Source organism: Tetrao urogallus (assembly GCF_951394365.1).
Source record: "Tetrao urogallus genome assembly, chromosome: 8".
In the NCBI taxonomy this organism is placed as follows: domain Eukaryota; kingdom Metazoa; phylum Chordata; class Aves; order Galliformes; family Phasianidae; genus Tetrao; species Tetrao urogallus.
In genome coordinates this window covers 18,559,274-18,573,805 of record NC_136821.1, presented here as the reverse complement: position 1 = coordinate 18,573,805, position 14,532 = coordinate 18,559,274, and the positions used below count along the sequence as shown (strand labels likewise).

The window sequence follows — 14,532 nt, the reverse complement described above, 5'->3', positions numbered from 1 at the left end:
ACTATGTAATATCACTTTGAGATTATGAAGTCAGGAACCTTTTACATTTGAATGGGATGCCAGAGAATTTGAGAGCATTGACAGTATAAACAAAACTATACATACAAAAGAGTTTTCCAGAGTGGCATCTTAAGAATAAGCATGCTGCTTTAACAACAACAAGAAGTTGTAACCCAATGAAATGAAGGTCTCTTCTCATTATAGGTTGACATTGAAGTGGATTTCATTAGATTTTCTACCAGAAACTCCTGAACTGAAGCATGTCTTTAAAACCTATTTAAAATGAACTAATAAAAACAATGGTATTTTTACTTTAGTATTACTGAGCTCCATCTCCATTTTCTGTTTTCAGTTGTTTTGGTGCAGATTCTTCTTTTTCTGTTTCTTCTAGTGGTCTCTTCTTAGGACTTACTGGTTCTGCAAAATTGAATACATAGTCATTTATGGTAAAGGAAAGCCTTTACACTACCCCAAATCTTCTGGGAAAAAAAAAAAAAAAAAAAAAAACCCAAGAAACCACAACTTAAGTTACTCTGAAATATTCATACATGTTTGCCCAAGCATGGGTCCTAGATTGATCCTCAGCCCTGTGGCTATGGTAGATGGTTTGCTTATTATGTGACTTTGAATTTCTACGCATTCTTAAATAATGAAAGCATTCCTTGTTGTCCTGGTTTCAGGTAGGACAGAGGTTAATTTTGTTGATAATGTCAGGTATGAATCTGTGTTTTGGCTTTAGGAGAACAATGTTTATAACACATTTTAGTTGCTGTTGAGCAGTGCTGCGTAGAGCCAAGGTCATTTCAGCTTCTGGTACTCCCTGCCAGTGAGGGGGCTGTAGCAGTACAGGGAGCTGGGAGGGAACAACCAGGACAGCTGACCTAAACTGGCTAAAGGGATATTCCATATCCCATAACATCATACAGAACAACTGAACTGGGGGAGTTGGCCGGGGGACTGTCTGGGCATCAGGCCAGGTGGTGAGTGCATTCTGCATCACTTGTTTTGTAAATATGTATATACTGTTAGCATTACTATTTCTGTCTCAGTAAACAGCTTTTTTACTTTAAAATCTCAACCAACAGGTTGTGGTGTCCGCCCCCCACTTCCTGCCAGCATCCCACAGTGGAAGGGGGAATTAGCAAACAGCTGTGAGGTGTTTAGCTGCCTGCAAGGTTAGATCACAACACCTGCAGAAGTTCTACCACTAGGGCAGGTAAGAAGATGACAGAATGAAATCTAAGAGGTGGAGGGTTGAATGGTTGTGTTTTGTTGGTTTTTGTTCTTTGTTTTTAAAGCAGATCACATCTAAAAACCAGAAGATTTAGCTGTTCATCTTCTCTGAGCCCCATACCGCTATCCAGAACTACTGGACTTGATATGCCTCAAGATGCTGGGGTAGGGATGGGGAGAGTGGCAGTAGTTGATGGTAACCACCGTCCTCAGTACAGAATGCCTTGAATAGTCTTGCAGGACAAACTCAGCATCTATTAAATGTTTAATACTTTTTTTTTTATTAAATGTGTTTTGGACAGTTTTAACTTTTGAAAAGAGTTGAGCAGAGGACCTTAACATTTACTTTACTAGTACTGACAGAGGACAACAACTGAAGTACTACAGCATAGGGCCAAACCAGAAAAAAATTTAGAAAACAAAAAATTGTCCATCAACAAGCCCCCTGCAGTAAAGAAGGTGCATCCCATGCAGAATAGTATACCTGTTTTAGTATCATCTTCGCCTTCTTCCTCATTCTCAAACTTTATTTTCTTGCCCTGAAACTGTACCTTCCCTTTGTGTGAACCTTGAGGTATCTTCCCCCCTCTTCCTTTAAGTTTGCGTCCTGTTGGGATAAGATGACAGGAACTTGGTATCATTTGTCTTTTAATTGACAAACTTAAAATTACGCTTTACAGTTAGTAATTATCTCATGATAATGAAATTGTGAATACATAACACCACTCCTAGAACACTGTAAATTCTTCAACCAGTCAGAGAGGACCTTTTCCTTTTTGTTTCAGCAATTCCTGCTGATCTTCTAGTATTTTTTTCAGAGCTTCTTTCTCTGCATCTCCTTCTAGCAATTCCCAAGTAACATCTTTGTTCCGAAGCTGTAAGTTTCCATTATGTGCTTCCTTAGCTTTTTCCAGAGCTTCTTTTGCAGCATCCTTAAACAGGATAATTCCCTTAAAAAGAAAAAATGGTATTTGCATTTGAATTTTATCATGAAAACATTCAACTTGAATGATGAACATATCCTGCTAGGTACCTCAGCAAGTTCAGTGTTTGCATGGTGTGAAATATCTAGACTGAAGCAAAACCCTCAAGCTGTTATAACAAACACTCTCACTCTCAGGTTTCAACTCATCAGCTGAGGAGGCTGGAATCTCTACTCATCCTTTTGAAGGAATTTAAGCAAATGATTTTATTCTCTAAATATTCTGCAGTTGCACAAGTCAAAGAGAAAAAAAAGAATTACTTGATATAAAAGCATATGCATTTAATGATTCAGTTTCAAACTAATTTGAAGATCTTAACTCCATGTCCAAAGTTATACTGACCTCTTTTGCACCTCTTACAAAGTGTATCCATTTGATTTCTCCATGGTCAGAAAATACTGCATGGAGATCTTCTCTGCATGTTTGATCATCTAAATCACCGGAAAACTTCAAAAGACATCCTGTCTTTTCTTCTAGAGATTTCTTTAAAAAAAAAAAAAAAAAAAAAAAAAAAAAAAGTTTTTTTATTGAAAAGCCAAGCTTTGAATATATTTTTTCCATCCCTCTAGCGTAACATCAAAACACACTAATAATAAATAAGCAACTGAAGTCAGCCTTTTTAGCACCACAAGTAAGCAAAGCATCCTTGCTATGTATTTATGCTGATGTCCAAGTCTCATACAGTTCCACTCAAGACATTTTTAAAAACACTTTTTCTTTCTTTGCTTACTGATTTATTTATGTGTAAGTTGGGAACCCTTTCCATAAGATATTTATGCTCTTGAGATTTTGAAACAGTTCCGAGGGCTGAGAACTCAGGTTGAAAACGTACATAACACAGATTAAATCCCTACAAGAGTCTGTAAGTAGGAGAAGAAAATGGTCATCTAATTGATACATTTAGGATCCTGTCTGAGCAGGTGAACGTACCTACTAATTCAAATCCAGGATAAGCCTTTAAGTCAGTCTCTTGAAAATAAGACACAATACCATGACAAAAGGAGGTCTTACTGTAGGTTAGTTGTGGAAGTTATCTCAACTTTTAAGAAAGTGATCTATTATAGAATGTAAAGGTGTGACCATCCCCCACCTTAGCTTTACAGCGTGCAGCTGCAAAAGGATGGTTATTGAAAATCCATGAAAAAACAGTTTTCAAGTACAGACAGATAAATTCATACCATCTCAGCATCTGCTGCTTGTTTCTGTTTTGCTTCTTTTTCCCTGTGGAGAAGTTAAGATTAGTTAAGAGGCGGTTCTTGTATGGTCAGGTGATCAAAACCAGGCATTTCTGCTGATAAGGACTTACTGTTTAGCTCTTGCTTTGGCCTCTACTTTGTTTTGTTTCCTTTCTTCATTCTTCTTTGTACAATACTCTTCCCTTCAATGGAATGTAAACTTTGTTAATACTACTTAGATTATTCCACTGTAATTACTTTATAAGACAGTCTCAACTATTAATTGGCTACTTCTGCCTTTAGCTGTCAAAATACTCATCTCCAAAGATCTGTGTTATTGATATCTGTAAAGCACCATAGAAACTTCAATCCACCCTTGACCACTCTTATCAGCTCACACATCAGGTAGGTGGACTTACTTGAAAAGCACTATCAGCTCTGTGTCTTTGTACTTTTGGTTTGGGATTTCTGTGAACTTCTTGGCAGATTCAACACTATCAAACACTGCAAATATTGACCCCTGTTGAGTAAGATACATTTATTTTTAGAATAATTTAACAAAACGTACTGCGCAAGGCATCCCTGCCCCAGGTCTAACTGTTCATTGCAAGAGCTACCTTGAATGTTTTCTGCAGTGTTCTCCTCATTTGAATGTTTTCAACTGGACCTTTATCCTCCAGCCATTCTTTGATATCATCGAGAGTTGCATCTAATGGAAAGCCTTTCTGTAAAACAGCACAAAGCTTCAATTGTATGCAACAAACTGTAATACCTCATCAGAAATAACTCCCTGACTATCTACTATGAATTAACTCAAGTTGATTTTGGTTAGATGCTTTTCAGTCAAAGCCACCCAGAATAGCTCAGAGCAAAGGAAGAAGCTTACTTACAACATATACAGATCTGTTTTTAATTGCAGCTTTGTATTGGTCGTTTAATTCAGGAAGGGGTTTATTTGGAGATCTTCTGATTTTAGTTTTGTCTTCATTTATTTCCATTAGACCAGTCTTGGATTTTCTTAGTGCTTCTACTATAACACCAAAATCTTTCGAAAGGCGACTTAACCTATCAGGTTATGAAAAATACACAGGGAGAAGCTGAAGCCAAATGTTGAAACAGCAAGAGGAAATGCACGTGCAGAACAGACACATTTGGCCACCAAAACAGATTTTAGTAGCTGAAAATTACCCTTCTATCCAAATTAGATGTACTTTGCTTTACCTGTTGAATTTGATCATTACTTCCAAAGGCACCCAACCATCATCTAATTTGATCTGTTCCTTTAGGAACTTGTCTCTTGGTAGGTTGTGATTGCCAAAATAGTACTGCAAAAAAAGAAATATTTGTTTTGAAATGTTCACGCTTCAAAAGCTCTTTTCTGTTAGACAATTTACAGCAGTGGATGAAAATGTTCAAGATTCTAATTGTTATTTTTATTGGAATTCTCATATTATTACTTCCTGCTTTAATGTGACACTTCCAAAAGTAAATCATAATAGCAAATTATGCAGCTTGCTAATAGTTTGAACAGCACAGATTCCCAAACAGGATTTTTCCCCCACAATTAAGCCACACTGAATTAAAATGCATCTTCCTATTTGCATGCAAAGAATAACCCCAACAAACACAGTAATAAGTTGTTTACTGATGCACAACTTCCCGTTAGCCAAGTCCCTACCAATTAAGGTCTCCAAAAACTACATTTCCGTTCAGGTCCCAAACTATAAATTGAACTCACCTCAATTTGCTGACAGATTTTGCTCTCCAAGATAGACATGTTTTCACCATCTCCATTTTCAGCCATTTTCACCAGCTGTGTTGAAGAGAAATCAGAGCAAAGTCACTAAATACTAAGAGCTTTTCTGTAGTGCTGCATTTAATTGCAGTCTCTACAAGATCTTCAGCTGCCTTTATTTTTGTGAATCAGCTCTAAATGTGACCACGGAACTTCCAGGTGGAAACTGGAACAATTAACAAACAAATAAAATACTTCAGTATTTCAGTTTTTTGCATTCTACATTCAAGATTGACAGTATTTACCTTTTTTCTAGTCACAGATCCACAGCAATAGATTTGAGCCAATAATAACTAACATTTGTCACATCAAACCCAAGGCCTCACAGCTAGGCAAAACATCTGTAACAAGATTTTTTTGATATTTCCAGTAAGTGTAAACACTTCTCAAGGAAAGAATGAGGAAAAATGTGGGTTTGTAAAGGTGTCAGAAATCAGCCTGAATTCAGCTTTGAAAATCGAAGCACAGATTTTGAGTTTCTCCCTTTGGGCTCTTATTACACTCATCAAACCCAGCTGCAGAAGATGAAGCAGATTCACAGCCTTCAGTTTCCCCAGTGTTCAGTCAGTGAACATCAGGACTGCAGGTGAAGATGGGTTTGCATTCCAGTCTTGCACATCCTAGTCTCCACTACTTCCACCTGTACCTAAATGCTGGGACACTTTGAAAAGTATGATTTTACCAAGTGTTAATTAACAGCCATGCTCAAAGCATCATCCATCTATAAAGTACTCTGCAGAAACTCAGGCCACAATCTGCTGGCTCACGGTTGCAGTCATTTCAGAGATGTCCCACAGCAGGCAGCCCAATTCCAGCAAACCAATCAGTTCACCACCTCACTCAGGTGCCATCATTATTACACTCCCCCATGCTGTCGTCCCTGACACCTGACTCCCAAATAAGTTTCTGATACTACCTAACCTTGTTGAATTTATTGTCAGCTTACAGAATAGACTCAGCTTTTTCAACTAATTAACCATACATAATGTGCCTTTGCAGCACCTTATCCAAGGAAGGCCAACCCACTGAAGAACTGTTCCACTTGATTCATTTTATCACTAACTTGTTACAGATTCTCAGAGACACCTTGACAGGGCTGGTGGGGCTGGGAGATCAAGAGACCATGAAAACCAGGAATGCCCTTCTGTCTGGGGAAGGTGACTTAGCACACATTGCTATGGCTCTTCTCCAACATGGCCGATTTTGTTAAGCACTATGCAATCTTTTAAGTGAACCACTGGCCTGCAGATGCTTTTCACAATGCAGCTCAATTATTTAAGATAACATACTACCTACTAGGAGCTATGGAAAATGTTACTGTCTTGCATATTCTGATGGGAAAAAATAATATGATGGATTTTAACTATGTATCTTTTTTAAAGAAACCCCAGCACAAGGAGAAAATGTGCAGTCGCACCTACACTGAACTGAGGAGAGGAACCATGCACCATTAGCTCACAGCTGGCAGCATCCAGCAGGACAGTAGGAAAAGGCCAGGCAGAGGCAACTGCTACAAGATCCTCTCGGGGTGAAATGCAGCCAGGCTACACCAGTCTGTCCCTTCAGCTGCTCTTGTTGTTTGGTTTTACAGTACCAAATGGTACCCTTCATACAAGTCTCCGTTAAAATAAGATCAGGGGTCCTTTAGGCCACTAGGCAGTGCTGCGCAAGAGAGTAATGAGCAGAGGCAGCATCTGAAGTGACAGGGTGACAGAAACACTCAGCAAAGCCAGCTGTTATGCTTCAGTTTTGTCATTTAGAGAGAACTCCCTTTCAGTCTGCTGGGGGCAGCGTGGCTCTTGTAACCCCCCCCAAGAAACATCCCTTCCGAACCATGCAGGCACTCCTGTTTTTACCACTGGGTACCGCAGAGGCCATTAAGAACCGCTGCGGTAGGAGTGCCGTGCAGCGTTATGGAAAAACGGGCCCTCGCCTTAACGCGCTCCCTCTCGTCCTTCACGGCCACTCCGCAGCCCCGCCGCCCGCTCTGGGAGCCCAGCTCCCCCAGCGCGCTTCGCGCAGAGGCCCCGCTCCGCTGCCAAGAAGAGCAGAGCTAATCCTACCTCCTCGATAGCACTTCGGGGCAGAAAAACATCCCACAAGGAAGCTTAAAGCAACGGAGGACTACGGCAAGCCCTTGAGATGAAGCCTTAGAACCGAGAAAGTTTTACTCCTGGGCACGGCATCCAGGCCGGCAGCGCCGAGCCGTGCAGCGCCAGAGGCCGCTCCGTCCGCCGCACACAAGGACCGCCGCAGCAGCGCGCTAGAGCAGGACGGTCGCGAAGTAGAATTCGTCGTGCCGAGCAGTAAATGCGAGAAGCACCGCTCCCGGGCCGCCCCGCAGCGGCGGTTCCGCGGGGCACGGCTCTGCCGCTCGCCATGTGCCGACACTCGCGGGCACACAGGGGTGCGGCGCGGGACGCCGACAAGCAGCGGGCAGCGCGTGCCCTGCGCGGCGGATGCGGGCGGCGGCACCATCCGCCCGGCCCCGCGCTCCCGGCCTCCTTTCCCGGACGGCCCGGCAGCGAGAAGCGCGGGAAGCACGGCCCGGAACGGCCGACGGCCCCGGCCCCCATCACCCGCCCGGAGCCGTCCCCGCGCGGAGTCGCCCTCACGCCTCGCCGCCCGCATTCCCACCTGCGCCGCTTGGCCCGGCTCAGACCGCACGCGGCACCGCTCCGCCGCTTGAAAGGCTGCAGGCTGCGCCGCGTGCCCAGCAGCCACCGCCGCCCTCACGTGGGTGCCGCTTCCGGGGCGGGGCCGCTACCGGAAATGGCGTGTGGAGGCGGGTTGCAGACCGTTGTAGCTGCGGCTATTGGAAACTGCAAGCATTCGAATACGTTTGCGTTGAAGATGCTAACGGTGCTATAAATACCGCTGTCACGTGGATAAAAGCTTTAATAAAGCGCAGCGAGTTCATCGATTCAGCTTACGTGCCGTTCCTTCAGTTCGCCAATGGAACAGTCAAAGGATCGCCGCCCCCGGACAGGGTCAGGAGCGCAATGGCCGCCCGCGTACCGCTCGCCGCTAAAACGCGTCAGGGGCTGAGGAGCCCGTTCAACTGGCAGCGCAGGTTACCGTACAAAAAGCAGCACCGGTAGCAATAAAGTCCTTGAACTTTTACACTCTGTTTAACGCATTCACAAATCTCTAAGCCCTGAGGGCTTGTCAGAAGTCACGGCAGATGCCGCACCGCTCTCCCAGCCCCGAGGTTCCTCTCGCAGCAGCAGACCGGGCCCCAGCGCTGCGCTGCAGCCCCAAAACCGCCCCGGCTTTCCTCAGAGCCAACACGCCGTGTCCGGGAGCTGACGGAACGGTGCTGGCAGGCACTGCCGCTTCCAGCCTGGGTCGTAGCCCCGCACCGAGCTGCAGCTCACAGGGGTGGGAGATGTGGCGCAAGAACGTCGAGGCCAGCTACAAGCAGCTGCTCCCGTCGTCGTGTTTTTCAATACGAAAACATGAGCTTTGAAATAATAAAAACGTTGAAAATATTTATGATTAGGATAAAAAAAATGCAGTGAACTCAGAGTTCACCTCCTTGGATCATACCTGACCAATCCAATAAAACCCAAGCTTATTTCCAATAAGAAAGGGCAGTACCATTAGGAATATTGCTTCTGTTTTCTTCACCAGCACTGTGAAAATCTAATGCTTACACATTATACACACAGACACAGCCATGTGAACGCATGGCGCTGGGAAGGTTGCCTACTGCTTCCCAAATGTTTAGTTCGGGGTTGAATTTCTCAATACTCTGCAGATACGTTCCTTTGGAATAGGAATATCCTCCTGTCACATAGATGCACCCGTTCATCACCACCGCGCCACACTCCATTCTCCGTTCCAACATGTGAGCCATCTGCTTCCACTCATCCTGCTCTGGGTCGTAGCAGTCTGTGATCGTGGTCTGTCCACCCACAAAATAGATCTTGTTTTGCAATGTGATTGAACACAGTCCATATTCTTCAGGAAGAAAGGAACACGGTTCAACTCAGCACGATAACATTAACTGACATAACAAACACAGGGCACACAGAGATCAGCTAAGGGTCCTCAGTGAGCTGAGGGGGCACCTCAAGGATTTCTGCTACCCATGGTCAGAGCAAGCCCAAGGTGTTACAAAGCACACATAGGAAAGCAGCAGTATGCACTGATAATCTCTTTAGAAACTTACTGTTACCAAATCTAGGAAATAAAGAAAATCCTTTTAAAAAGCATACAAAAGATCTTTGCCAAATGTCCATGAACCGACAGATTTTATGGAAAGCTAGCTTGCTATCATACTTAATAAATTGTAGCCACTCCTCAGCCAAATGTTTATGGAGTGATTTCCATACAACATATGCTTGTAAGAAGGGCTTTCCCCTGGTAAATGGTCAAGCATCCACTCTGGACATCCACGCTGGACATCACTATATCCACTCTGGACATAACCTACCGGATACCTTCCTTTCAGTCAGAACACTCAAAGGGGTTTAAATGCCCCTTTAAACATCACATTCCAGAGCTTGTTGTTTACCTGGATGTGGACTTGTGGTGACGATGCTCCACTCATTGCTACCCAAATGGTATCTCTGGATCTTATCATAGGTGCAGCTTCCCCTGTAGCCATAATGGCCGCCAGTTACGTAGATGACTTCGTGCAGGACACAGGCAGTGGCGTTCCCAACACCTGCACAGTACAACATCACAACACACCTTCAGACCACACACAGCACCCAACGGCACTTCCATCAATAACCCCAATTTAAATAGCTTGTTAATTAGTGTTTTAGGATGAAACTATGCTTGCAAGTATTTAAATGAATGTGAAATTAAATAAACTGCCAAGACATCTTATTTTAGCAGGATAAGTCATGAACAATTAAATAAAATTGCAGTAACTGACATGTATTGCACATAACTTGGCCACAAAGAAAAATCACAATTTTTATGCATCACTAAGGGCATGGTAACACTGGTTTTGGAACAGGGAATTACTTCCACTAGGTTTAACTCATTTTTAAGTGTCACATATATGGCAAGGACAAAGTCAATGGAAGCTGAGATTACTCAGTGTCTCAGCATATTTTTCCTGATATTTTGAGTCTTTCTTTTATTGTTAGCAATGCTATTATACAAAGAAGGACACAAACAGAATGTAGCTGATAGCTCTGTCTCTGGGAGAACAAAACAAAAATAAAACAATAGCTCTGCAAGATAACATGGACAAAAACTAGCATGTTGGTGTGTTTTTAAGCCTCTAGGAAGTTTCACACAGAAAATGGGCGCGAATATCTGCTTGCAGTATTAGTGTAGCATTCGTAATTTTAAATTAAAAATGACCAATAATAATATTTGTAGGAGATATGTGAACATTGAGGAAACAGTGGCATGAGCACAGTAAGTGTTTTTCTCCTGTTAAATACCTCAAAATCTCTGAAAAAAATTACTTTGCAACAATTTACAATAAAATCTTTTAAAATATTTCATAACAAATAGTAAATAATTACATTAAGTTGTAAAAATGTATGATAAGACGTATGATCGTTTATATGCTTTATAACAAAATAATATCTTAGTTAGGTTGTTCTCCAAGCGCATGTATTTTCAGTAGGTCACTATTTTGGCTGCTAAAAATAGGTATCTGTGCTTTTCATTATCCTTACTCAAAGATTTAACTAAGGATCCTGAACAGGTGATACTCTGGAATATGAGAAAGCTGCATGCAAGATGTCTTATATGAAGACACACTTATAAATAAACTGTACAGAAAACCATCAGGCCTTATACCAAACTAACACAGTCCCTTTACTGGAGCTCACTTTTTGAGGACCTGCTGAACAGACTCTAATCCCAGGCAGTGTTCTATCTTCTTTCCAACTCAAATAGAAATTTATCTCCTGAAGGAAGACAGACTTAAATGGCACTGCCATTTGCTTGTCCACTCTGTGCCCGACAGCACAGCCCAGTGCAGCCATTGGGTATTTATAGCAGCTTGGCCCACACAGACCTGAACCAAAGCCTCCTGACATCAATGGGACAATCCCTCTGAACTCGACTCGGCTCTAGTCCTGAATGTGTCTGTGGCACTTCTCAGTGGCAAACACAAGATGACTGACATTGAGGCTGATGCCTCATGAGAGCTTACGTACCTTTGATCATGTTTGCAATAGGAACCCATTTCTTTTTCAAAGGATCATAGAACTCAGCTTCTTGCACCGGAGCTCCCTTCTGGTAGCCACCCAGTGCGTAGATGCAGCCACTCAGGGACACTGCACAGTGGTAGTATCTCGCATCAAGCATGGGGCAGCCCTGTGCCCACTCATCCCGTTCACTGTTATATATCCACACAGTATCCAGGGCTTCAATGCTCTCTGTTCTGTAGCCTCCTGTCACATATATGTCTGGCCCCAGGCTTGTGACCCCATAGCTCTCTCGAGTGTGATCCGGCATTTCTGCTCCTGGGAGCCATGCGTTAGTTAAAGGATCCCAAACATGCACTTCTGATAAGGGATGCCAATAATATCCTCCAACCACATACATGGTGGCCGTTGGTCTTTTGGAAAGGCCTTTGGGACTGGGGTTTAGGGCCCTGTACACGAGGGACCTTATCTTATTATCATTAAGTCGGCATTTTTTTTGCAGGCTTAAAGCTGACCTCAAATACATGTTATCCAGGTCTAGTTTGATGCAGCTCAGCAGTTCATAGATGTCTTCAATTCTTTCCTCTACATTGTGCGCAACCCACCTAACAACAGCTCCAACAGCTGCCTCTTCTTTCCAGACATTGAGGTTATCTCTGGAGAGGATGAAAGCCAGCTTCTCCTTGCTAACATCCAGGAACTCCTCCTGCTTCCACACTTCTTCAAACTGCCACAGCAACATCCTCCGGGACTCCTTTTCCAGTTCCAGACAATTGTGGTGCTCAGCAAAAGCATGCATCCCAAGGCAGTTGTCAGCATCCAGGTGCCTGAGCAGAAACTGCTCACAGGCTCTCTTAACTGAGACAAACTGAAGGAGATCAGCCGCCTGCAGCAGGCTTTGCACGTTTCTCTTTGTTATTTGGATCTGGGAGGTGTACGCATAATTCACAAGGGCTTCCAGCACGGCATGGCTGAGCTCAGGAAGCCTGATCTGGTTTTTAGATTTCTCTTTCATATCGGCTGTGAACATGGCTCTGAAATAACAGCTGCAAGCCGCCAGGACGGCTCTGTGGCAATGCAGCAGGACCCCCGAAGCGGCCTGAAGCGCGATGTCAGTGAATAACCCGTCTAGGTAGAACGCCCGGAACGCGTCCAGCAGGCACGCAGGGTGCGATGAGTCGCGGTAGGCGAACACGTAGTCCTCCTGCCCAGGCAGGGCCATCGTTACCACTGCACAAAGACACCCGCAGCCCTGGTACTCACCCAGTGGGGGCCCCTCCACAGGGTCAGCAGCCCCCAGCTGAAGGGCGGGGAGACGCCGGCCTGAGTCGCTGCTGCCGCTGCCCCGCAGCTCCACAGCCCCCAGGGAGGGGGGGGAAGGCTTATGGCAGCGATGACATACGGCCCCGCGGCTGTCAGCCCTATTAGGGACAGATGCTCCGGGAGCGTCACCAAGCCAGTGGCACACGGCCACGCAACAAAGCCAGAGTGCCTCTGACAGCCTGTGAGGAGCAATGTGGAGAAGGGATCCCCTAAAGAGGAGATAAGGTGGAGGAGGGCTGAGCCCTCCTCAGACACCTGAGTGTTTGCAGAGCATAAATGACAGTCACAAACCGTGCTGGCTAATGCACTCCCAAGACTGTGCTGACTCCAACTTACAGGCAAATTGCCCAGGAAGAAGTTTATATGGCTGTCACTGCTTCTGAAAATGAGGTTCACAGTTTCTCTTCTCTGCTGGCACATTTCCTACAGATACAGGGATCCCTACATGTAAATGAAGCACAACGAGCTTAAGGTGGTTGTGCTCCCCCCAGTGGGAATTGGACCTTCGGACCCGCAGCCGGGCTCTGACTGCCCTGCCAGTGCCCTCCTGGGCTGAAAGGGCTGTCCAGGACCCCTTCACCAAAGGAAGGCAAGCATTTGCTAGGTTTAGCAAAGTGTCTGCACACCCTAAAAGAAGAAATTAGGAGAGTTCCTGCTCTGCACAGATTAATAAGCTTTTTTTTCTTTCTTTCTTCTTTTAATTACCAGTGGTACTTCCTCCCTAGTTTCCACTGAAGTGTGAATTAAAGAAGGAATCTGAGTGGGAAGGTGTATATGGACATCCCACTGCATCCCTCCTCACACACAAATTGTGCAATAGGACTCACACTTTTCATTAGCCTTTATGTAACAGCACAAGATGTGAACAAGCTGATCCAAAAATACCTCGCAAATTCTTCACATATCTTTGCCTTCAGTTTTTTTCAGCCACTTCTGATGTATTGTCAGCCCAAGAAATCTGAGTTATGTGGTGCGGTGCAGCCCAAAAATTACTGCAGCCCAGCTGCTCTCACCAGCGGCTGTCCCACAGCTACATTGCTCACTCCTCTTCTTTCTCTGGAGCATTCCCATGTAGGGTCCCAACTCTGTTTATACGTCCCCATGCCAACAAGTTTGTTTTGCTGCTGTTTTTCACTTTCCATTTCACCAGCTGCCTATGGATAAGCAGGAACTTCTCCCAGCTCTTGGCCAGCCTCCTAGCATATAAGGTCAGGGTATAGGATTTCAGCTCAGTACTCCCCATACTAACTGGTGTGTGGTAGCAGGCCTGTCACCATACAGAAAATTTCCATATACACAAGAGCCTCCCATTACATATTCTGTAACATCTCAGCACTTCCTCAGAAGTTGACACCTCCCTTTCACAGAGCACGTTGTTTAAACAGCCAGCAGTCACGTCAGTAACAACCTACACTGAACCAGTGCCCCGTCAAGGACCTGCTCTGCCCTCCCCTTGCCTTCCTGGCTGCTACCAGCTAAAGCTGACTTCACAATCTGGAGATACTCATCTCCCCCCCTTATACTCAAAAGTGGAAAAGTTTGGTAACTGCGGTGCTACAGAAAAGTGATCTCTTTTATTAAAATGGGAGCAGGGAGGGCAGAGGGGGAGGACCTCATTAATTGCTTAATGGCTTACCTACCGGAATGGACAAGTTCTTTCTGTCTCCAATATGCACTTTGCCCAGAAAATAGCATTGGCTCTACACTCTACTAGAAGTGATTGGATCATAATTGCAAATCTTTTCAATTAGTTGCTTCATTTCTTCTCATCTCCTGCTTCTCTACTCTTAAAAACAACCAAAAAAATTATTTCAGTATGAAGGTGAATTTCTTGCTGAAGGAATCAGCAACAGAGCGAACTACAACATGAGGTTTCTAAGGCTAAAAGAATAACAAAC

The 14,532-nt window shown here is 44.2% G+C and overlaps 2 protein-coding genes across 2 annotated transcripts; both read right to left on the bottom strand.

Moving 5' to 3' along the window:
- Window positions 1-319: 319 nt before the first annotated feature.
- On the bottom strand, window positions 320-5,195 carry SSB (small RNA binding exonuclease protection factor La; the record flags this gene model as incomplete). Its single annotated transcript, XM_079538917.1, has 11 exons — window positions 320-417; window positions 1,718-1,840; window positions 2,000-2,183; window positions 2,559-2,699; window positions 3,395-3,437; window positions 3,523-3,594; window positions 3,811-3,911; window positions 4,009-4,116; window positions 4,282-4,456; window positions 4,613-4,716; window positions 5,130-5,195. The coding sequence occupies 11 exons, from the start codon at window positions 5,193-5,195 to the stop codon at window positions 320-322; spliced, it is 1,215 nt and encodes a 404-aa protein (XP_079395043.1).
- A 3,643-nt stretch (window positions 5,196-8,838) lies between these two features.
- Window positions 8,839-12,533, bottom strand: KLHL23 (kelch like family member 23; the record flags this gene model as incomplete). The annotated part of the gene is made up of 3 exons (XM_079538742.1): window positions 8,839-9,149; window positions 9,706-9,858; window positions 11,321-12,533. The coding sequence occupies 3 exons, from the start codon at window positions 12,531-12,533 to the stop codon at window positions 8,839-8,841; spliced, it is 1,677 nt and encodes a 558-aa protein (XP_079394868.1).
- Window positions 12,534-14,532: the final 1,999 nt, after the last annotated feature.